Source organism: Phascolarctos cinereus, unplaced genomic scaffold (genome assembly GCF_003287225.1).
Source record: "Phascolarctos cinereus isolate Bilbo 61053 unplaced genomic scaffold, phaCin_HiC Scaffold_726;HRSCAF=1367, whole genome shotgun sequence".
NCBI classification, from domain to species: domain Eukaryota; kingdom Metazoa; phylum Chordata; class Mammalia; order Diprotodontia; family Phascolarctidae; genus Phascolarctos; species Phascolarctos cinereus.
In genome coordinates, this window is record NW_027556098.1 from 424982012 (window position 1) to 425006408 (window position 24397).

Below are 24397 nucleotides of genomic sequence, written 5' to 3' on the forward strand. Positions count from 1 at the left end.
ATTGTATTAGATTGTAAGTAATGAATTCTTTGATGCTGATCAAGAGCTAATTCCTGGCATTCTAAAGGGATCTCTCCAGTGTGGACTCTCTATTGTTGGGTAAGAACTGTGTTCTGGCAGGCCTTCTCTAACTCTTTACATTTATAAGAATTCTCTCTAGTGTGAACTATCTGATGATGAATAAGGGTGGAGCCCTGACTAGAGGTCTTCCCACAGTCCTTACATTCATAAGATTCCTCCACATTGTGAATTATCCTGTGTTTAATGAGGTATGAGTTCCAATTGGCCCACATTCCTTAAACCTATGTGACTTCTTTCCACTATGGATTCTTTCATGTTTAATAATGTCTGATCTCTGGCTAAATGTCTCCCCACATTCCTTGCATTAATATTTTCTTCCCCATTAGACTGGGAGCTCCTTGACAGCAGGGAATGTTTTTTCTTTCTTCCTTTGTATTCCTAGCAGTTAGCACGGTACCTGGCACATAGTACACACTTAATAAATGCTTGCTGACTTGACTTGAACAAGGTTTCTTTCTAGTGTGAATTTTCTGATGCCAATAAGATGTGAGTTCTGCCTGAAGGCATTCCCACATTCCTTGCATTTATATGGCTTTTCTCCAGTGTGAATTCTCTGGTGTTTATTAAGGCTTGAGCTCTCGCTGAAGGTTTTGCCACATTCCTTACATTCATAATGATTCTCACCAGTTTGACTTCGATATATCTCTCCATCATAATTTATTTCACATTTAACAATGTCTGAACATTGGCTAACAATCACACCAATTTCCTTGTATTCATAAGGTTTCTTTCTAGTGTGAATTAGCTGATGTCGAATAAGATGTGAGTTCTGTCTGAAGACCTTCTCACATTCTTTACATTTATAAGGTTTCTCTCCAGTATGAATTCTAAAGTGTTGACTAAGGGATGAGCTCTGGCTAAAGGCCTTCCCACATTCGTTACATTCATAAGGCTTTTCACCAGTGTGACTTCTCTGATGTTTAGTAAGACTTGAGCTCTGCCTGAAAGCCTTTCCACATTCCTTACATTTATAAGGTTTCTCACCAGTATGAATTCTCTGATGTTCCATGAGGTATGAACGCCAACTGAAGGCTGTTCCGCGCTGCTTGCAATCATATGGTTTCTTTCCACTATGAATTCTTTCGTGTCCAATAAAGTCTGAATTTTGGCTGAAGACCTCCCCAAATTCCTTACAGTCATAGGATTTCTCACAAGTGTGAATTTTCTCGTGCTCAGTAAGAACTGACAGCCATCTAAAGGATTTTCCACATTGGCTACATTTATGTTTCCCTCCATCATGATTTCTTTCATAGTTTATAATGGTTGAGTAGTTCATGAAAGCCTTTCCACATTTATAAGATTTCTCTTGAGCACGAATTCTCTGGTTTTGAATGAGAAATGAGTTCTTCGGGAAATCCTGTCCACTTCTCAAGTCACAGGGTTGGGTTCTATGATACCGATTAAGGAGTATGTAACTATGAGAGTGATTCCCATATTCATCATAATCCCATGACCCCAGATGCTTGCACATGCTCCGATGAAAGTTGCCCCCGAAGTCAACATATTGATGACTTCTCTGCTCAATGAAGGTTTTCATTTTTCTTCCTCCTTTCTTTTTTTTCTCAAAAAGTTGACATTCTATTGGGGAGATAACATGCACATATATAAAAATATACAAAGCAAATCCAAATAATTTCAGGGATAGAAAGCATTAACTACCAGCAGCTGGGGCATCTGGCTGAGCCTTGGGTAGGAGGTGGCACATGAGCTGAGAAATCGGGGCTCCTAGGGGGCATAGGGGAAGAGGGAGGGCATCCCAGGCATGGGGTACAGCTGTGTGCAAAGGCATGGCAATGTGACCCTGGGGGGAGGAGCAGCAGGAAGGCCAGTGCGGCTGGCCTGAAGAGGGCATGACAAGGAGGGACGTGTGAGATCTGGGGAAAGGCCTTCATGTCACAGAGAAGTCATGGCATCCTAAAGACCCCAGGAAGCCAGCAGCTCACTGAGCAGGGTGTGACCTGGTGAGCCTTGGGCTTTAGAAATGCTGACAGGCAGTGGTGGCAGGGACCTCTGAGAGGCAGAACAGCATTCAGAGATTATTTTTAAAGGCCTCTCATTTTACCAATTAGAAAACTGAGGACGAGGGGGTACGTGAACACTCCAGGACACACCGAGTTGTCCCGTGTGTGCACTGAGAAGACACAGAGCGATGTCTCCATCAGCCTCAGGCCTTGGACTTCTCAACCCTCGCAGACCAGGGAGGTGGTGGGTAAATCCCCAGCAGCACCTGCCCTGGGGACCCTCCCCACACTTCAGAGAAGGCCATACCTGACGGCCCAGAGGGGCTGTGGCATCCACGGGCTCCTCGACACCTGGCGGAAGGGTCTCCTCCCCAGGGACAGGGGCTCCTGGGGCCCTCTTCCTGCATGTCCGAGGCCCATGCCTCTTCCCCTTGTTCCAGCCGGGAGACCAGGTCTGGTTTGTCCTCCAACAGCCCTGCCCACAGGAGGAAAGGAGACAGCTCTGTACTGGGGAATGGGGGAAGGGGGCTCAGGTGTGACTGCCCATGGACCGTGGAGGAGGAGAGGCAGGTTTTACCTATTGGTAGCAAATGACTACACTTGTCAAAATCAATTAATCCACTAGCATCTATTAAGTGCCTACTGAGTGTGAGGTGAGAAGCTGTGGAGTAGATATGGAGCCAGTCCTGAAGGCAAGTCCCATCTCTAAGGCATACTAGCCTTACAACCCTGGACACTAAAATGCTCAACTCTCCAAAACTATAATCAATCAATCAGCCAATCAACAAACATTTGTTAGGCACTTAGTGTGTGTCAGGCTAAGTGCTGGGGATACGAAAAGAGGCAAAAGACAGCCCTGGCCGCCCAAGAGCTTGCAGTCTAACGGGGGAGACAGCATGTAAACAAAGATATACAAGCAAGCTGTGCATAGGAGAAATGGGAAATCATTAACAGACTAGAAGTAACAGGGTATGGGGAAAACTTCCTGTGAAAGATGGGATTTTAACTGGGACTTACAGGAAGCCAGGAAGTCAATGGTCAGAGAAGAGGAGGTGGAGTGCTCCAAACAGCCCAAGAAAATGCCTGAGGGATGGAGGGTCTTGTTCATGGAACAGTCAGGAGCCCAGGGTCACTGGACTGGGGAGGACGTGGTGGAGAATAAGGTGTAAAAAGGCTGGAAAGGGAGGGGGGCACTCAGTTAAGAAGGGCTTTGACAGAGCATTTGATGGAGCTTACTGAGCAGAGGGTGGACATGATTTAGGAAGGTAACCCACAGCTGAATGGAGGTCGGGCTCGAGCGGGCACAGCCATGAGGCAGGCTACTGCTGGGGTCCAGGCGTGAGGAGATGAAGGCCTGCATCAGGATGGGGGCAGGGGCACAGGAAGGATGCTGCCAAGGTGAAATCGACAACTCTTGGCACCACATTGGATCTGGGATGGGAGCAGTGATGGGAGTAGAGGATCATACCCAGGGAACTGGGAGGATGGAGGTGCCCTCTACAATAATAAGTTTGGAGGGGGGTAAGATAATGAGTGCCTTTTTGGACACATTTAGTTTAAGCTGTCTATGGGACATACAATTGGAGATGCAAGTCTGGAGGAAAGCAGAGAGGGGTAGACTTAAGAACCATCAGCATAGAGATAATTGAATCCCTAGGAGCTGATGAGCTCATTAGGTGACGTAGGCTAGAGGGAGAAGAGGCAGCCCCGCGTGGCAGGTTGGATCTGGGTGTTCTCAGCAGAGTAGTCAGAGAGGCAGGAGGAGAATCAGGAGAAAGCCAAGAGGTCAAGAAGGATGAGATCTGAAAAAAGGCCATAGGACTTAGCAATTAAGAGGTCACTGTTATGCTTGGAGAGAGCAGTTTAGGGAATGACGTCAGACTTCAGACAGGAGAGTGAGAGGCCTACTGTAGACAAGTTTAGGGAGGAGAGATAGGAGATGATAGGACCCAGGATCAAGTGAGGAGGTTTTAGAAGACAGGGGAGACATGGGCATGTTTGTAGGCAGCAGACAGGGAGAGACTGAAGATAAATGAGAGTGGGCATAATAGAGGGGGCACTCTGCTGTGGGGTCCACAGTCCAGAATAAGAGAATTTGTGCATGTGGAGTGGTTGACCATGGTCAGGAGAAGGTCCACTTCTGTAAGTGAGACAGGATAGCAGAAGGGAGGAGGCAGGGGGAAGAAGGAGCATGTGGGGGAGAGAAGATATGGAGGAGGAGGAAGGGGAAGTCCTCAGCCAACGGCCTCAAGTCTTTCACTGGAACGAGGCCAGCTTGTCAGCTGAGAGGGTGGGGGAAAGAGAGCCACCGAGGCTTGAGGAGGGATGAGAAGGTTGGGAAGGGCTGCTGTGGAGTGGGGAAGAGTGAGCTGATAAGGGAGGCGGAGCAGGACCGCCCGGCAGCAGTGAGGGCTCTGGAGGTGGTGTAACAAGTTTGTAGGGAACCCAGTTAGAACGGTTCTGTGATGGTCTTCCCCATGGCTTCATTCAGCAATACATTTGCAGGAGGGAAGACAGGTGATGGTGAGAGTGAGTCACAACTGGGGATCAGCTGGGATGGGGACAGGGGAGGGATTCACAAGGAGGGTGTAGGGCTGAACTGGCTCACTAGGGGCCAAGATGGGGAAGGAGAAGAGTGCAGCCAATGTTGGAGAACGGCAGATTGGAAGCCAATTACAAGTGTGGACAGAAATGTGCCGGGGGTTGCAAGGAGGGAAAAGTGGAATGACATCAGATTCCAGGTCAGGTGAGGGGATTTCAGTTTGTGAGCAGGGACGCGGTGCACTGGCAGGTGACAGCAAGATCACACCATGACCATCGTGGGTGTGACTGAGGTGGGGTGGAGGAGGCCATCACGGAGGGTGAGGAATGGAGCGTCAGGGTGCGTGCTGGCATCCCTCAGCAGGAGGGCAGGAGCTGGGGAGCAGCGAAAGGGTGAGCCTGTGCCTGAGCCAGGGAATGCAAGCAGTGGGCAAACGACGGCTCCTCCTCAAGGGAGGAGAGGTTACTGAGTAATGATGGTAGAGGGAGAGCCTGAAAGTGGCAATGAGGAGCCAAGAGAAATCCAACTACCACGACCTCGGCCACTGCCACCACCCCACTACCCCCACTGCCCGCTGCCACCACCACCACTGCCCACTGCCACCACCCCACCACCACTGCCCACCGCTGCCACCACCACTACCACCACCACAGCTACCCACCACCACCACCACTGCCCACCACCCCACCACCACCTTGGCTACTGCCACCACCACCACTGCCACTACCCCACCACCACCACAGCTACTGCCACCACCACCACCACTGCCCACCACCACCCCACCACGACTGCCCACTGCCACCACCACCACCACTGCCTGCCGTAGCCACCACCCAGAACAGTGATTTGGAGTTTGGCTGAAGGCACAGCCAGTGCTAGAAAGGGTGGCCAGGAGGTGGTGTCATCTAGAGGGGGCAGAGGTCTCTATGAGAGCCAGGAAAGAATGGAGAAGACTTTAAGGTGAAACCTAGTTTGTTGCTTGTGGAACAGGAACTCCAGAGGCACAGTAAAAAGGGTCGGGGGCAGGTATTTAGGTAAGTTTTCATTGTCCACAGGGGTCTGGCTTCAGGCAGAATCCTCTCTGGGCCACAGACAGCTGAGGCCAGGGACAAGCACTTGAGACTGAAGACACAGGAGACCAGGTGGAATGACCTTCCTGGTGCACAAGGAAATGGGGCCTCAGGCACAAAGGCAAAGTACAGCAGTCCCCGCCTTTGAGGTGTGACAGAAACGGTCCAAGGATCCTCTGATCAGGAGCTGCTGCCGATCACACAGCCCAGACGCAGAGACTGTTCATCAGGCTCAGAGCGCAGGCGTCACTGGGCAAACAGCCTTTTATCGGCTTGGGTTACCTAAGCAGGATAGCTACCAAGGAATTTCAAAGAACAAGTAAGGGGAGATAATGATTTACAGACCAAAGAACAGGTGGCGGAGGGAAGATCTGTGTTAGGGTAACCTCGGAGCTTTAGCTGGCATCTCCAGCACTAACCAGTGAACTCCGGGGCTAGAGCTGTCGTCTCTGCTTGATTTTGCAGAGTCTAGCTAGTTACAGGCTGTCCTCATTTTAAGTAAATGGTAGGAAGAAAGCTAAGCCACAAATTCTTTTTTTTTTTTTTAGTGAGGCAATTGGGGTTAAGTGACTTGCCCAGGGTCACACAGCTAGTAGGTGTCGAGTGTTTGGTCTGAGGCCGCATTTGAACTCAGGTCCTGCTGACTTCAGGGCTGGTGCTCTATTCACTGTGCCACCTAGCTGCCCCCACAAATTCTTCTATGACAAGGGAAAACAATATGAACCTATGTAAATATATGCAATATACTTATGAGAAAAGACATGGAAATTGGAGGAGGGCAGGCACCGGCGGCTGAAGGGACCAAGAAAGACTTCGCATCAGGAGGGGTGCCGGAATCAAGCTTACAAGGAAATGAAGGCTTCTGAGAGGCAGAGCTGGGGAGGGGTGGGGGAGGCAGCCCCCGAGATGGTGATGGGTCTGCATGAGCAGCCACCTATCAGCAAGGTTTGGTAAGAAGGGTACCCCACAGGCAACATTTTCTCTCCTAGTTACACTGTTGTTCACACAGAAGCTTTTTAATTTTACAGAATCACAATTGCCTAATTTAATAATAGTTAACATTTACAGAGCTCTCTTTAGTTTCTCAAAGTGCTTTGCATGTGTTGCACAACTCACGTTATCCTTAGGGCAATCCTGTGAGGAAGAAGCTATGCAGATAAGGAGGCTGAGGGGGAGAAATCCAGTGACCTGCCCTGGGTCACACAGCTGGTAAGTGATGGAGGAAGAACTCAGTCTTTGCTGTCTTCTGTCATCTCTACCCCTGGTCTGTTCTCTTACCAGAATTTCTCCCAAAGCACGAATCTGAAAGTTACCTCCTTCCAGACTCCTTCTGGTAGTTTATCCACTGGGAATGTATCTTCCCATCGGTGTAAACATGATGTTGACCTCCAGCCTGTTCTTTCTCCGACCCGCCCTTCACACTAACACGCCACCAAAGGGCCAGTCCTAAAGCCCGGGTCTGACCGAGTCACTCCCCTGCTCCTTAGAGCCCAGTGGCTCCCTACAGCCTCTGGGGTCAAACACAAACACCTCTGTGGGACATCAAAAAGCCTTCACCGCCTGGCTTCAACTCCCTGCCTCTATCATGAACTTAACAAACCTGACCATTTCATCACAGAAAGAACAGGAAAGTAAGACGGTAGGTCTTCTGAGCCCTGAATGTCCATTCCAGTCTTTCAGGATAAGGGTAAGACAAGAACGCTCAGTCAGCCCAGCCTGGCTCTCTGCATTGGTGCTCCTTCCATTTCACTCCTCATTGATCTTCCCCAAACCTGCACTCCGCAAAATAAAAAGTCTCCCCTGCGACGCAGAGGCAGAGACACAGGCTCTCCAGCCCCTTCTGCAGTCTTACTACTTTCCTCCATGCTCTCACTCTAGAGGGTCTAGTCAAAGCTGCCTCTCCCCACTTCCCCCTCCGGCTCCAACCTCCCTGACTTTACATGGGCCTTCCGTCCCTCACAACCCCAGCTGTCGTCTTCTTCAAAGTTCAGCGTGAGCACCATCTTTCCTAATTCCTCCAGGTGCCTGGTGCCCTCCCCCCATGTATTTATTTTGTGTATAATTTGTACCCACTTGTACACACATATGGCTGTCTCCCACTCCCACTCCCCAAATACAGGTTTCCTGAGGGCAGGGCTGGTTTCATTCTTGTCTTTCTATTCCCAATGCCCAGCTCACAGTAGCAGCCAAATACATGTTTTTAATTGATTTATAAATTTATTTCCAGTTTCCCCCACAGTTTTCTTTCGAAAAAGCAGAAGGGAGGGGCACTCATCTCTCTTCCTTGGGACCAAGCTCTATCAGTGTCATCTTTTAAAAAATATATTTTATTGACATCTCTTGTTTTTATATTAAATATATTTCCTTACTCATCCACCCACTCCCTCACCTCAAAAAAAGGAAAAGACATTTCAGCAAAACTAACAAAACGTGGACAGCGTGTGACGTTAGGTGCTACATTCCACAAACGTGCCCCACACCTCAGAGCAGAGGCCAGGGAGCCGGACCTTTGGACGCCTCTCCTTTGCGGTGAAGGTGCCTCAAGTCCAGGCTGTTACTAAAGGAAACAAAATGGCGGCTTTGGTGGGGGAAGGGCATCTGAGGTGGAGGAGGGGAGACATGGCCCTGAAGGAAGCTGGAGAGTGGCTGCACAGCAGAGGAGAGTTACACAGAGCTGAAAGGAGAGCTGCACAACTAGAGCTCAGAAGAAAGTTTGAGGCTCTTTCAGCAGGAGATAATGATAATACCAAGCATTTGTGGAAAGCTTTAAGGTTTGCAAAACACTTTACAAATATTATCTCATTTTATCCTCACAACAACCCTGGGAGGTAGGTGCTATTATTATCCCCATTTTACAGATGGGGAAACTGAGGCAGTAGAGGTTACGTGACTTGCCCTGGGTCACACAGCTAATAAGGGTCTGAGGCACGATTTGAACTCAGGTCTTCCTGAATGCAGGTCCAGAGCTCTATCCACTGCGCCCCCTAGTCAGATGCTCTGAAGAAGAAGCTGCTGGTCCTCCAAAGAATGACAGAGCAGAATCCACAGGGGAGAGAGATCATCCGGTCAGGACCACGGAGGGAGAGAAGAGGGGGAGCAGTTAGTGATCCTCTGCTGGGGCACCGAGGCAGCGTCCTTCCGTCCCCTGGACAACCCAGGGGGCGCCGAGGCCCTCCCAAGGCTCTCCCAAGGGGCTCGGCTGGTGCTCCCCAGGGGCGCCAACACCAGAGGCGGCCCCCAAGAGCACTGAAGACTGCGCTGCGCGCACACACACCGACGTTATTTAGCACACTGTTCCCATTGAAAATGTGGGAGAAAAAGAGAGCAATCATTTGGGAAATCCCCTGCTGCCTATGAAGGGGCCTCTGGGGCCGTGGCCTACAGGAACAGGGTGGTGGAGACAATGGCAAAGCCTGGGGAGAATGGCTATGGCTGGCCTGCTGTCGAGCAGATTTAATCAGGAGATCAAACCATCCACGCACACAGCCCAGCTAGGGGGCACGGAGGACAGGGCACAGGAACTCAAATCTGTTTTGGCCACTTAGCAGCAACTCAGAGCTCCTCCAGCCTCACCCGTAAGGGGAGGATCAGGTGAATGACCATCAGTAAAGTGCTCCGCAAACCTTCGAGGGCTACGACAACGTTATCATTATTACCTGCTATTACTAACACAGATAGTAACTATGATGGAGAGCAGAGTGTCTGTTGGGCTACCCGAAAGTGCCAAGGAGGAAAAAAAATCCAAGAAAAGAGGCAGGAACAAAACCCAGTGACTCCAGTGTCTACAAGACGATGCCCCCGGGGGCTCCATAAGCGAGAGGATCTAGCAGTTCTAACATGAAGGGGGCTAGTGAGCCCAGAGCTCAGGCTCTGCAGGAGGGGAAATCCAGAAACCAGAGGGGAGAAGATCTGGGGTTAATGTCCAATGATGGAGCATGTGCCATAGCCCGTCTGGACAGAAAGAGGAAATGGATGAAGAGGCTGAGAGACAGATCAGGAGCCTGGAACACCGTCTGTGAGAGTGCGGTGCTGGAGCCTTGGACCCTGCGGGCTGGGTCTCATACCATCTCCCTCCTCTCTCCTTTCTCTCTCTCCCCCTCTCTCACTTTCCTTCTCTCTCCCCCCCTCTCCCTCACTTTCCCTCTCTCTCTCCCTCTCTCACTTTCCTTCTCTCTCCCCCCCTCTCCCTCACTTTCCCTCTCTCCCTCTCTCACTTTCCTTCTCTCTCCCCAACCCTCACTTCTTTCCCTCTCCCCCCCCACTTTCCCTCTCTGTCTCCCCCCCTCCCCCTCACTTTCCCTCTCTCACTTTCCTTCTCTCTCCCCCTCTCACTTTCCCCCTGTCTCCACCCTCCCTCTCCCCATCTCTGTCTCTCCCAAAGCAGAGCAGCAAATGACTCCAGATGGGCCTCCCGGATTGTTTTGTCCTTCAGAAGTCTCCCTGTTCTGGCCTCCCCACCCTGTCTCCCGGATGTCCCTATTCGCTGCACTACCGTGCAGGTCCTCAACGCCTCATGCCTGGACGCACTGTTCCTCTGTTTGCTCCCCCCCCGGCACAAATCTCTCCCCAGATCCATCCTCCACCCGGCACGCCTGCTCTGACCACGTCGCCCCCCTGCTTGCTGAAGCCACGGACTCCGTCCCATCCCCGGGACCCAACAGAAGCTCTTCTATGTGATAGTCCAAGGCCCCTTGTCACCCTCCAGCCTGCATCTCTCGCTGCAGTATGTCGTCCTGCAGGCCTGAACCGCTCTGGCCCCCCTCCTCTGCCAAGATCTTCCCTCCTCGGCCCCTGCTGATAGGGCCTTTCCCACATCTTGTGCGCCCTGCGCTGCCTGCCATCTCCCCGCTAGAGTGTCATCTCCTTGAAGGCAGACACTTGTTTTTGCCTTCCTTTCTATGCTCAGAGCCCACACATGAAAAATCCTTCAGAAATTCTTGTTGACTGACAGAGAAGAGGAGGGATCAACAAGGTGGATTTCTGTTCTACGTCTGATTCTCACTAACAACAACAATAATAATAACAATTATAAAAGCTAGCTTTCCTTTTTTTTTTTAAGTGAGGCAACTGGGGTTAAGTGACTTGCCCAGAGTCAGACAGCTAGGAAGTGTCATGTGTCTGATGCTGGATTTGCACTCAGGTCCTCCTGACTCCAGGGCTGGCGCTCTATCCACTGCGCCGCCTCGCTACCCCCAAAAGCCAGCATTTCTATGGTGCTCCAGGCTGGCAAAGCACTTTACAAATGTTATCTCATCTCATCCTCAGAACAACCCTGGGAGGTAGGTGCCACTATTATCCTCATTTTACAGATAAGGAAACTGAGGCAGGGATTAAGTGACTTGCTCAGAGTCACACAGCTAGTAAGTTTCAGAGGTAAGACTCAAACTCAGGTCTTCTAGGCCCATGCTCTATCCAGTGGGTCACCTAGCACCTAATAAAGGAGCTGATCGCTGAGAGAGTAAGGAGGGGAACCTGGGAGCGAAACGACCACAGCCTCTAGACTTTACAAAAGAGAACGCAAGGAAATCCAGTGTCATCTGACATGTGCACTAGGGTCTGGTGAAGCAGACATCAGAGGGCCGAAGGGAAAGACAGGAAAGAGCCCACAGACTAAAAGTCTACAGGAGGTCATCCCAGGAGCGTGGGAAGCGCTCGAGAATGAAATCCTCCAGAAACGGAGAGGACAAAGATCCGGGGCAGAGGAAAAGCGGGATCAGTCCAAAGAGGCTGACGTGGATGCACAGGAGCTCAGCAGCTGACTCACGCGGCCAGCCGATGGAGCGAAGGGGACAGTGGCGGGGGGAAGACACGCGACCAGGCAATGGACAGAAGAGGATGGTGAGGGGGGAGGTGCTCGGCCAGGCGACAGAGTGAAGGGGACGGACACATGGGATGGGGGGACACGTGGCCAGGAGACAGAGTGAAGGGGACAGCTGGATACGTGGTCAAGAGACAGAGCGAAAGGGAGGGGTTTGGGGGGAAAGGAAATGTGGCCAGGTGACAGAACAAAGAAGACACCGTGACACGCAGCCAGGCAACGGAATGAAGGGGATGGACACACGGGACGGGGGGACACGTGGCCAGGCGACAGAGTGAAGGGGACAGTTGGATACATGGTCAGGAGACAGAGAGAAAGGGAGGGGTTTGGTGGGAAAGGAAATGTGGCCAGGTGACAGAGCAAAGAAGACACTGTGACACGCAGCCAGGCAACGGAGCGAAGGGGACAGGGGGACATGCGTTTGTGGAGTGACGTCAGGAGGGCTCAGGCTCAGAAGGACTGAGGCTGGCAAAGGGACCTAAGGACGACAAAAACAGGTGTTTTACAGCTCTACAGGGAGGAAAAGGTTGAAAGAAGGGACAGAAACCTGGACAGCAAGCACAGCAGTTAATACCTATCTAGTCTGCTAAGCACTTTACAAATACTTTCTCAGTTGATCTACACAACGACCCTTGGAGGGAAGGGCCAGTAGCATCGTCATTTTACCAATAAGGAAACTGAGGCAGACAGCAGTAAGGCCCCCAGGCTTCTGGACGTCCTGTCTCACCGTCTCCCACCCCTTGGCTGCCTCAGGATGGAGTCTGACCACAAGGGCCGAGCAGAATGCTGGGTTCTCATTCGGAATCTGTTTTCTTCACTGAAGAGAAACGGAAAACCAAGCGAGAATGAATGGACGATCCTTCCCCGAGGCGAGTGTCTGGGTGCCCTGAATGGGAGGCGCACAGGCTGCGGGGCACACGGCACATGGGCCACAGGGCACACAGGCTGTGAGGCACACGGCACAAGGGCCACAGGGCACCTGGCCCAACTGGGCCGTTACCAGGCACACGGCAGACGCCGTGGAAAGGGGGACTATGGCCAACTCCGGCCTGATCACCCAAACAGGAAAGAAGAATCTACAAACAATGGGCCTGCGGGCTGGGGAGATCCGGGCCGAGGAGCAGCGAGGGCAGGGCCAGCCGCGCTTCACCTCATGCAGCCCTCCACTCTGCCTGGAACAAGATGAATACCTAGGTCACGAGGGGGAGGCCAAGGACTTCTGCAAAGCCACTGGTCACATCTTTCAGACCAGTGTGGAGAAGACAGGGAGGTGCGGAGTCCATGATAATGCACTTCTGGGGGCTCAGAGCCCAAAGGGCAGCGTGAGCAGCCCCGGGTCAGTGCGGCAGGAGGTCTCCAGTGGAGTTCTCTGCATTGCAACACTGGCGTCGGTGACCTGGAGAAAGGCACGGATGCCCGGCTCACCCAACGGGCGACACAGACAGGATCTAAAGACCTCGGCAGCCCAGAACCCTGGGCTCGATCAAGAATGAAATTCAACAAGACAAACGCCAAGTCGTATGTTTGGGTCCAAGAACATCAACCCGGCAAGTGCAAGCCAGGAGGCCTGGTCAGACGGTGGCTGCTCTGAAGATCTGGGGGTCTGAGAGGCCTGCCAGCTCCAGAGGAGTCGGGTGCACTGTGGCTGCCAAAAGTGTTCATGAGACCTTGGGCTACATTGAGAGAAGGCACTTCCAGGAAGGGAAGGGGATGGTCCCCCTGGACACACTCTGCCCTCAGCAGACCTCACCTGGAAGACTGGGTCAGTCTTGGGGGCCATGGCTTAAGAAGGACATTGAGAAAAGGGGGAATGTCCACCTGGAGAAGGGCTGCCAGGAGTCCAGGCCACACGAAGATGGGCGCACGGACCCAGGCATGGAGCTCTTTAAGCAGAGGGGGAGGACCACAGGCTTTCATGGGGATTCCCTTCAGGCATGGGCAGGAATCTGTGGTCTCTGGAGTCCTTTCCAGCTCTGGGACCACCGCAGGGTCTCCCCAACAGCCTCGGCAGCACCAACAGCCAGGGAAGAGCCACGTCTCCCTCCCCCCAGAGGACCAGGGAGCCCTGGGCCCAGGCAGCCTCTGCTGGGTCTGTGGGGACAGGAAAGAGAAGGCCAGAGGCCACACCATCCTAGAGCCCCGGACCAGAAGAGACACCCCCCAACCCTGGGCCCGGGGGAGGTGGCCTTACCCAGGGACACCAGGTTCCTGTAGTTCTCCAGCATCACCTCCTTGTAGAGCTGCCACTGAGCAGGGCTCAGGCACTCCCACTCCTCCTCGGTAAAGTCCACAGCCACGTCCCTGAACGACACCACTTCCTGCAACACCAAACACAGGCGTGCTGGCCCGGGGGGCACTGGACCCCGGGGGGGGGGGAAGGCAGGTGGGCCTTTGTGGGCAAGGCTTTGTGCCTCGGTTTCCTAACCCTAAAACCAAGGGCTTGAACCAGATGCCCTCCAAGAACCCTTCCAGCTGTCCATCTATACTCCTCTCAGCCCAGACATGGCCCTGGGAGCCCTGGGGAGAAGGGTCCCCGATGGTGAGGAAGTGGATCTGGGGGTTGGGGGCCCTATGCCCTACAGCAAACTGGGGAGGCAGCGGGTAGTCTGCAGGCTCTGCTGGAACCCTCTTCTTGGAGGCTGGACCAGATGACCTCAGGGAAGGAGGCCTCTGAGCCAGGCCTGCAGCCCAGGGGCTGGCCAGCCTAGTCTATGGTAATTCTCATGACTGACCACCAACTTTAAGAATTCCCTGAGGACTCAGGGGCAGCAAAGAGCGGTCTGGGAGCCCGGAGGACAGTCCTGGGGCAGGAGGAGACCCCGACTCACCTGGTCTGGGGCCAAGGGGCCCCTGGGGGACCCACCATCCTCCTCCGGGCTTCCCTCATGGGGAAGAAGGAGATTCAGAGCCATGAGACCTGAGACCTGAGGGTGGAGAGAGGAGCCTCTGTCAGGGAAAGAACCAGCCTTCAGCCCCTGCCGGCCTGGCGAGGGACCAGCTGCCTGCCGGGTAGTGACCCACCTCCCAGGCCTTACACACACACACACACACACACACACACACACACACACACACACACACACACAAAATGTGTAAACACATACACATACAATGTGTAAACACATACACATACATACACATAAGTGTAAACACACACACAATGTGTAAATACATACACATATATACACAGAAGTGTAAACACACAACACACACACACACACACACACACACACACATATCAATCACAGTAGCAGTCCTGGCATCCCCCAGGCTCTTCAGGAGAGACCAAGGGGGGAGACACGCAGGGATCAGAGACTCATAGGGCAGACGTATTAACTGGAGGATGCAGTTGCAGGAGAGAGACCCCCCCATTCAGTCCAATTCTGCACCCTCTATTAAGTCCCCACCAGGGGCAGGGTGCACAGGGCACAAAGACAGGAGAGACACAGTCCCTACATGCTAAGGGGAGTCACGGCATGGGCAAAGATAGGTCAGTTCCTGGTAAGTGTGATGTGCTCGCCAGGCTGGGGGAGGACTTCCTGGAGGAGGTGATGCTGGGGCTGTGCCTGGAAGGGTCTGAGGATCCCAAGAGGCTGAGGGGAGAACAGGGAGCCTTGCAGGCTCGGAGGACAGCCAGGGCAAAGGCATGGGCAAGGGATGAATGTTGCAGAGAAAGGCAAGCAGCCGGCATGGCCCAGAACCTTGGGGCTGGATCTGGGCTGCGAGTCTGTGGGTCCTCCCAGAGACCACAGGAGCTACTGAAGGTACTAAGCGGGAGTAACTTTTGTCCCTCGAAGATGATTTTGGCGTCCGTGGGGGAGACAGACTGAAGAGGGCAGAGGGACACTGAAAGAAGAGTTCAATTAAGAGGGTATTTGAGGCTGGTCATAGGAGTGAGGGACAGGACAGAAAGGCCGGGTATCCAGAAGGAAGTACGGAGGAGGGGAGGCCGATGGGAAGGAAGTGCTTGCTGGGTGCCAGGCACTGTGCTGAGTGCTACAAATAGTATGAACAATCCTGGAAGAGATGTGCTGTTGTTATCCCCATTTTACAGATGAGGAGACTGAGGCAGAGACTCGTACTCATCTGAGGCTGCATTTGAACCCATGCCTTCCTAATTCTAGGCCCGGCATTCTGCCCCCCCACACCACCTCACTGTTGACATCAAGCCCTGTGAAGGAGGAGGACAGCAGAGGAAAGGCCATCAGACCTCGGCGTTACACCACCGTGGCAGCTTTGGAGTGGTGTGGCCGGAGGGGGAGGTCAGAGGGCACATCACTGGGAAAGCCTGAGGGTGGAGAATACGGCCTGAGAGGAGAGCAAGGGAGGGGATGGAGGAGGCCTGAGCCCGGGTGTGGACGGCGCCCGTGGCCAAGGACAGCCTGAACATGAAAGAGGGACGGGCATCCTGAGTGCACCCGAGGGATGACCGTGGCTGGAGAAGGGCCGGAGAAGGGAGCTCGAGAGAAACAGCCTCATCTTCTCCCCGCAGCAAGAGGCAGGAGCTCTCCTCAGGCAGAGGACTTGGGGGTCACTGTGGGGCACAAGAGGCAATAAAGGATGACCACAAGGGCTGCCGCTGGGCCGAGATGAGGCCGCACACTGGCAGCGAGGGCAGCGGTGCGAGGGAGGGGCAGGACAGGGGGCACTGAGGTGAAGGGCTGGGAATGTGAGGGGGGGGCATGGGGAGGAATAATGCTCCCACGGAGGGGTGTCCAGAGGGCAGAATCCCGGAGGACAAACCATGATGGGGAATGGGGACATCCCGGCAGCACCCACCCTGGGGGGGGGGGTGCCAGGTGGGAGGCCAGGCAGAGAGGAAGGAAGTTCCTAGGCAGGAGATGGGACTAGAAGCCTGGGGGCTTTGAGGGAGAAGGGGGCCTCCACAGGGCCTGGAAAGGGTGGCACCAGCCCATGAGGAGATGCACATACATGTGCACACACACATAATGCACACTTATACCTAGCACCTTTACAGACACACGCATGCACACACGTGCACACACAATGCACACTCACACCTAGTGCACACACATGCATACACACACGTGCACACACAACGCACACTCACACCTAGTGCACATATGTGCACGCACACACACATGTGGTTAAGGAGCTCTGCTCCAGAGGGTCCAGATGCTCCCCCAGGACACCCAGTGCCCATGGGCGGGCCGGCCCGGGCTGAGCAGTGGAAGCACTTCCTGAAACAGGGAGTGAGCTTCCCCAGTCCTTAGGGATGCCAGGGGGCACACTGACCAGTGACAAGTCTGAAGGAAGGCTCCCTGCCCCCTCCACACCCACGCCCCTCCCCCAAGCCCCCGGGACAGCTAGGCAGTCTTGGGGGAGGGGCCGGGGGCGGGGGTCTGTAGGACAGGGAAGTCCCAGGGGAGGAAACTCCCTCTGCCGGGGCAGCTGGGGCCCCTCCATGGCCATTCACAGGCTCAGCGAGAGTGGGGTGGGGGTGGGGTCAGAGGCAGGACTTGAACCCAGGTCCGCGGTGCTCCCAGGGGCCCCTGTCCCCCGCCCCAGTGACAGACGCAGCCCTGGGGACAGGACCCCCCCCCAGGCGCCCAGGTCTCACACACACACACACACCTCTACACAACCCACGGTGACACACACACACCCCCAATCCCTTCCAATCTCGGCCCCCTGTGTGGACACCCGATCACTCCCCCTCCCCCTCCCTTTCTCCCTTCCCCCAGGCCCGTGACGTCACACACCCCGCACTCACCTCTCGCTCCCCCTCAGCTCCCGGCGCTTCCTCGTTCGCTCGGCCCTCGATCTACGCCTGCGCATCCGGAGCCGCCCGCAGGCTGTGGACCGGGCAGGAGCGAGCGCAGAGACTTCTGGGAATCTTCGCGGGCCGTTCAGTGCGCAGGCGCAGCAGGAGGCTATGGCCTTGGGGCCGCGTTGGACTGGGCCTGTGCAGTGCGCGTGCGCCGCCCTGCCTCCTCCGGGCGTAGGGGCTCAGCGCGTGTGTCACTGCCCTTGAACCTGTGTGTTCGTGTGGAGCTGTCCGTGCCCGGAGCCCCTGGCTCTGCTTACACGGGTGCCGGGACGGGGAGCTCACTACCTCACGAGACAGCGGCGCAAGCCTTGGCCGCCCCGCTGGGGGAAGGGGGACGCTCTCCTGCTCGTTGTTCTTGGGGGCGTGAAGGAACGGAGCAAGGAAAGGGCCCGGGTTCTGGGACCCTCTCTGAAGCCCGTGGGCCGCCTTTCTAACGCTTTCTGAGCGTGGATTGCCGCGAGAACCGCCAAGGAACCGTTCCCCCAGTGTAGACGCTCCATGTGCAGCTGGCGTTTACGCAGCCCGGCTCCGCGACGTGCAGGACCCCAGCTCCTCCCCCTCCGGGCCCTGGACCCCAGGCTCCGGACCCCCAGCCCCTCCCCCCAGGCTCCAGACCTCCAGCCTTCCTTGATATCGGGGTGCTCCTCCAGGACACACCTGGAGTGTGTGTGTGTGTGTGTGTGTGTGTCCTGGACCCCTCGGGCCCCGAAGTAGAACCCACAAAATCCCAAAGGAAGCTTTGGCTCCTGTGGACATGCCGCTGACAGCTCGTCTTTACTAATGGTTTCAGGGGCCGCTCTGTCCTCGGCTTCGTCCCCCTTTCTGTACTGCTCTAGCCCACGAGGAGCCCGGCGTGCCCGCTGGACGCCACTGTGGGCAGGACACCGGCTAAGCCCGTGCTGCCCGGGAGCTCCAGTGAGGAGACCATGCACATGAACTCCAGATGGGGGTGGGGTGGGGGGGGTGGAGACCACCTTGAGAGAAGTCACTAGCATAAGTGGGGAAAAGGCTTCCTGCGGGAGACGAAGAGGGAGAGCAGCCCAGGCGCGGAGGCTAGCTAGGAACATGCGGGGCGTCAAGAGATGGAGCATCCCGGGCTAGGAGGCCCGAGTAGGCTGGTAGGAAGGAACCCGGTTATGAAAGACTTTAAATACCGGAGCATTTTCTGCATGATCCAGAAGACGATAGGGAGCCACTGCAGTTTATCGAGTAGGGAGGGACGGGTGCGTATCTAGGAAAAGCACTTTGGCAGTGGAATGGAGGCTGGACTGGAATCGGGAGAGACTTGAGGCGGGCAGACGTCCCTCAGCATCTATTGCAGTGGTTCAGGTCAGAGGAGAAAAGGGGGTGTACTCGAGAGATGTTACCAAGGTGGAAATCCCAGGACTTAACTGATGGGATATGGGATGGGAGGAGAGGGGAGAATGAGGAGAAGTCGAGGATGCTGCCTAGGTTGGGAGCCTGGGAGATTGGCAGTACTCTCCAATGATAGAGACGGTGAGATGACAAGTTCTGTTTTGATGTGGTGAGTTGGGAGTTATTTGCCGGATATCCAGGTCAAGATGTCTGAGAGGCAGTTGGGGATGGGAGACTTCAGGCCAGGAGAGAGATTAAGAATATAGGTAGGTCTGGGAAGCCTCAACATTGAGATGAAGATTGAGTCCATGGGAGCTGATAAGATCACCCAGTGAAACAGCATAGAGACAGAAGAGAAGAGGGTTGAGGGCAGAGTTCTGGGACTTCTTCTGCATCATTTAACACTGTGGATCACCCTTTTCTCCTGGATACTTTCTACCCTCTAGGTTATTGTGACCCCAGTTTTTCCTGGTTCTCCTCCTTCCTCTCTGACCATTCCTTTACTAGATCTTCATCTAAGTCACTCTCACTAACTGGGAGTCTCAATTCTTACCTAGCCCTTAGACACTGAATGGATGTTGCCTCAGGCAAACTGAGACCTAGGAAAGATTTTAATTTAGAAAGGCCAAGGCTATCCACTGCATCCTGGGCCACCACCAGTTGCCTTGACTCTTGTCTTGCCACTGGACTTTGATGACTCTGGAGTAGAGGGTGAGGCTGATGACTTAATACTCTGCCTCACTTGAATCCAGTTCACAGTAAAGTCAAGACTTCACCCTCATGATGTCATTGGTTCTCTTGGAGAATAAAGGATGAACGACAACTGTGAGTATACCCAAAGGCTCTGTCCAGGGCACAGTGCTTGGCATACAGCAGATGCTTAATAATGCTTCTTGATTGACAGTGCCAAATGCTGAGGACTGGTCAAGAAGGATCAGGATTGAGAAAAGAGAAGAGATCATGGTGATTTGGGGGAGCTGAATGATGAGGTTGGGAGCCAGATTACATTGTACATGGCTTTCTCCATCAGTTTAGCCAGGAACAGGAGGGGAAATGTAGGATCAGAGGCAGGGATGATTGAATCATGTGAGGAATTTTTTCAAGATGGAGGATTCGTGAGCATGTTTGTAGACAGCAGGGAAGGAGCCAGTAGATTGGGAGAAATTGAAGATGAGAGCAAGCTTGGGAATGATAGTGGGGGCAATTTGCTAGAGAAGATGAGGTCAAGGACAGATGGAGGAGGTAATTTCTCCCTCTGTGGAGTTAGTCTGTAAGATACTTCCATGCCAAGATTGCTTCTCCTTCTCATCTCTCTTCACTAACATGTTCTCTGTTCTTTTTCTCTTTTTTTCATAAGTATATCTATTCCACATGTAATGCTTGTACTTTCTTCTTCTCCCTGAGCTGCTCTGTGTTTCTTTTGAGTAGGACAGGTGTGGAACCTGCAGTCTTGAGGCCACATGTGGCCTTCTAGGTCCTTGGGTACAGCCTTTTGACTGAGTCCAAATTTTACAGAACAAATCCTTTTATTAAGGAGATTTGTTCTGTGAAGTTTGGATTCAGTTAAAGAACTAGGAAATACACTTCTAGAACTGTGTTTGAGTCCTGAGGAACACTGCATACAGTGATATTGATGAGGCCAAATTTAACTCTTGACAATCAGCTGTGTTTCTACTTCCCCTGCAGATACTGAGTTCACTGGTGAATGGTTTGTGGGTGATTTCGATTTTGTGTTTCCCCTCAGCTCTGCTTTGTCCAAATACTTCCCTCTGTGGCTACCTTGAGGCCAGGGTTGGGCTCATCTTGCAGCTGGTGGTTGTCTTCTCCAGCTGTAGTAGATGTAGATCGCCCCACTGAAGACCCAGTTTTTCTGGAGCCCTCAAACTCACAAGGTGGCCTCTAGGGCTGGAGATGTTCATCTCAGGATTGCTGTCCAATCACCTACGATCAGACAAAGAAATGCAAAGCAGAAGAAGCAGCCTGGGCTTGGAAACCTAGGCTCAAGCTGGTTTAGACAGGCTGTGGGTGTTAGTGGTGTGTGCTTACAGCTGCCCTGGATTCTCCCACCCATCAGGGACTTGGGGAGTCAAAGTAAGAGAAGACAGGGATACTTCCTCCCTTTTACCTGATGGTGTCTCCTGCCCCTAGAAGGGAGGGAGATAGGAAGGAAGGAAGGAAGGGAGGGAGGGAGGGAGGCAACCAACTTGATAAATGCCTTCCCACATACCTTATATTTATAAGGTTTCTCTCCAGTGTTAACTCTCTGATGTCGAGTAAGGGATGAGCTCCAGTTAAAAATCTTCCCACATTCCTTACATTTATAAGGCTTCTCTTGTGTATGAACTCTCTGATGATGAGTGAGAGAGGAGCTGCAGCTGAAGGCCTTCCCGTATTCTTTGCATTCATATGGTTTTTCTCCAACGTGAACTCTCTGATGCAGAATAAGGTTTGTGTGCTTTGTGCAGGCCTTGCTACATTCCTCACAATCCTAGGGCTTTTTTGTCTTACGTGGTCTCTTATTTTGGTAAAGGGGGATGTGGTGATAAGAGAGATTCCCGTATCCATTGTAATTCCGTGAACTCTTGGTTCTGTAGATGTTGCTACTTGCACTTCTCATGAAGTTGTTCCATTCATGGGTTCCTTGCTTGGCAGAGGGTATTTTCTGGAGGACACTCAATGGATTGGAAGCTGCCTTGTGACCAAAGCCTTTCCTTGGCAAAAATTCCCATTTGTTTCCATAACCAGATCTCTGGGACAGAACCCTCCTTAGATGCACAGCCCTGGAGAATATCCTTTCTTAGCCATTCCACTAACTTCTCAGGTGATGCTCCTCCTTCCTGGTTTTGCAGCGGCTCCAGGTTCTCACATCTCATGTCCCTAGCTGAAAAGAATTGAAAATGAAATTAACCTGGATTCAGGTCATCACAGTTATGAGTCTTCTTCACCCACAAAAAAAGACACCCTCAAAAGGCAATGCTACATTAAGCTCTGTTGAAGGAGGCAAAGTGTTCAGGGCTAGTGAGGTGACAGACCTGCTGTAAGGCTCTGCCCTGGCTCAATTGTAGTAGGGGGTTCCATAGTGGGAGACCAAGGATAAGAAGGACACCAATCAACCCAGTGTCCAAAGGAGGCAAACCAGGATGGCAGAACAGCCTTTCTAGTTTTTGCCTTTCTTTGTATCCTCAGCACTTATCACAGTACCTGGTATACAGCAGACACTTAATAAATATTTGTTGACTCAGATGTTTAAAAAAAGACAAGTACAGAAGACGGACTAAAAAACAATTAACAAAGGAAAAGCAAGCAAAGAAAAGCCAACGTAGCATCATCCTAAGAGAAGAACACTAGAGGTCCTAGGAGAAGGAAATGGCAAACTACATAATTATCTTTGCCAAGAAAACCCTAAATGGGGTCACAAAGAGTTGGGCATGACTAAAACACCAAACAGCAACAGAAGTCCTAAAGCTCAAAATAAGATAAGGCGCATGAGGAAAGCTGAGAACAATGAAGAGACTTTTTTTAAAGATACATAGGGAAAATTATGAGCATTGAAGAAAGGGTGAGGGCTGAAACAGTGGTAATGGACAAAGTCAATAAAGTAAGCTGCTCAGCTCCTATTTTGTTTCCATTTCCTCTGCCAAAGAGAAGGGTCTTCAGATTGGAAAAAACTGAACACAAATGGCAGACCTCCTTCGAGGGAGGCCTGGCGGAGTCCGAGTCCCCACGCCCAAAGGGATTGCATGTGATTGCTGAGCCACTGCTCCAGAGTGACAGGAAGGGCATCTGGGAGAGGAGACGGATGCGTACCCAGATTTTCAGAAAGGGGACATGGGGGCAGCCAGGTGGTGCAGTAGATAGAGCACTGGCCCTGGAGTCAGGAGGACCAGAGTTAAAATCTGGCCTCAGGCATATAATGTTTCCTATCTGTGTAACCCTGGGTGAGTCACTTAACCCAACTGCCTAGCAAAAACAAAAACAAAAACAAAAATCAAATCTAAAAAGGGGAAGTGAATGGCATCTATAGGCCAGTGTGCTTGACTTTGATTCCTAGAAAAATTCTAGAACCTATTAATAGGTTATTGGTTACTATAATTATTAATGAATACCAAGAGAAGAAAATAGCTGTGGTCAAAAGCTAGCACGGCTTTTGGAAGAGCTCTCAAATCTCAAAGAAGTAACAAAAAAAGGTAGAAGTGGGGGGTGGGGTGTAGCATCTCAGCCTTCAAACTATATCAGAAAGAAATAATTATCAAAACTATCTGGTACAGGTTTAAGAAAATGGAAAATAACCCCAGCGAAGAAAAGTAGCTAAGCAATTTAATTGAATATGCATTTATTAATCGCCAACTGCATGCAGCTAAGTGGCACAGTGGATAGGGCACAGGGCCTGGAGTTCAAATGTGGTCTCACATTTATTGGCTATGTGACCCTGGGCAAGTCACTTAACCCCTATTTGCCTCAGTTCCTCCTTTGTAAAATGGAGATGTGCTGGAGAAGGAAATCGCACACCACTCCAGTATCTTTGCTCAGAAAGTGCCATGGACAGTGTCCATGAGATAACCGAGTTGGACACAGCTGAATGACTGAACGACACACAAGCTTTTGTGTTAGGTGTAGGAGTACAAAGCAAGACAGCCCCTGTCATCATGGAGCTTAAATCTTCTGAGAACAGCAACACCACAGAGTTAAATACAAAGTAATTTCTAGAGGCAGGGAACTCACCCTTTCTCCCTGCCCTCCACCCCAGTGAAACAGTGATAATAGGACCTAGAAAACAATATGTAGCCTATTACATAACTTCCAAATAAAGTACCAAATACCCTGGAATGTTGTCACTGGTCATAATGTGAAGACATGCTAAAGAACGCCAACAAGACAACATGCATTTATTAAACACCTACTGTGTGCCAGGTGCCAGGGATACGAAGAAAAGCCCAACCAGTTCCTGCTCTCAAGGAACTCCCCACCTAATGATGGCTATCTGGGAATCTTCACTTTTTCACAGCACTGATCTCTCTGTGTCCAGGCCCTCTCCCTAGTCTATCTTCCATAAAGCTGCCAGACTGAGATTCCTGAAGTATAAATCTGACCATGGAATTCCCCTGCCCAAGCAGCTTCAGTGGCTCCCTATCACCTCTGGGATAAAACATACCCACTTCTGGAATTTCAATCCCTTCCTAGTTTAGCTACCCGCTCTTTTTTTAGTTTTTTTCTTTTTTTCTTTTTTTAAGAAGTTTTCAATGCTGGTCTTTTCCTTGTAATGAGGATGTATGACTCCAACCTAGATTTCTGGCCTGATTACATGTGGCTACACCTCATGTGCTCCCACTAGATTGTGAGCGCCTCGAGGGCAGGGACTGTCTTTTGCTGCTTTGTATCTCCAGCACTTAGCATAATGCCTGGCACACAGTAGGTGCTTTATTGATTGAGCACCTTTGATATTCTCACCATGTGACATTCTATCCTCATGTTTCTCTGGCTTAGCACAGATTGTTTCCTGTGCTTGGAATGTTGACACAATGTAGTCTTGCAGCTGGAAAGGCCCAGATTGGTTTTTTACCTCAGACACTTACTGGCCCTGGGACCTCAGACAAGTTGTATAACCCGAGTCTCAAAGCCCTTCATAGCCTGCCATCTCCTTGATTTTTCATCTTCTTACACCTGACTCCCCAGTATGGTGACTGGTCTCCCTGCTGCTCCAGAAACAAGACCCTCCATTTTGCAGCTCTGAGCATTTCCCTGGCCATCATCCCTCATGCCTAGACTGCTCTCTCTCCT

The 24397-nt window shown here is 52.2% G+C and overlaps 1 protein-coding gene across 1 annotated transcript; it reads right to left on the bottom strand.

The window, feature by feature from the left end:
• Window positions 1-243: 243 nt before the first annotated feature.
• On the bottom strand, window positions 244-17332 carry LOC110197774 (uncharacterized). The gene is made up of 5 exons (XM_020971835.2): window positions 17207-17332; window positions 14301-14396; window positions 13664-13790; window positions 2350-2517; window positions 244-1659 (listed from the first exon to the last, which is right to left on the bottom strand). Exons 2-5 carry the CDS (start codon window positions 14382-14384, stop codon window positions 497-499), a joined length of 1542 nt encoding a protein of 513 aa, XP_020827494.1. The 5' UTR covers window positions 14385-14396; window positions 17207-17332; the 3' UTR covers window positions 244-496.
• Window positions 17333-24397: the final 7065 nt, after the last annotated feature.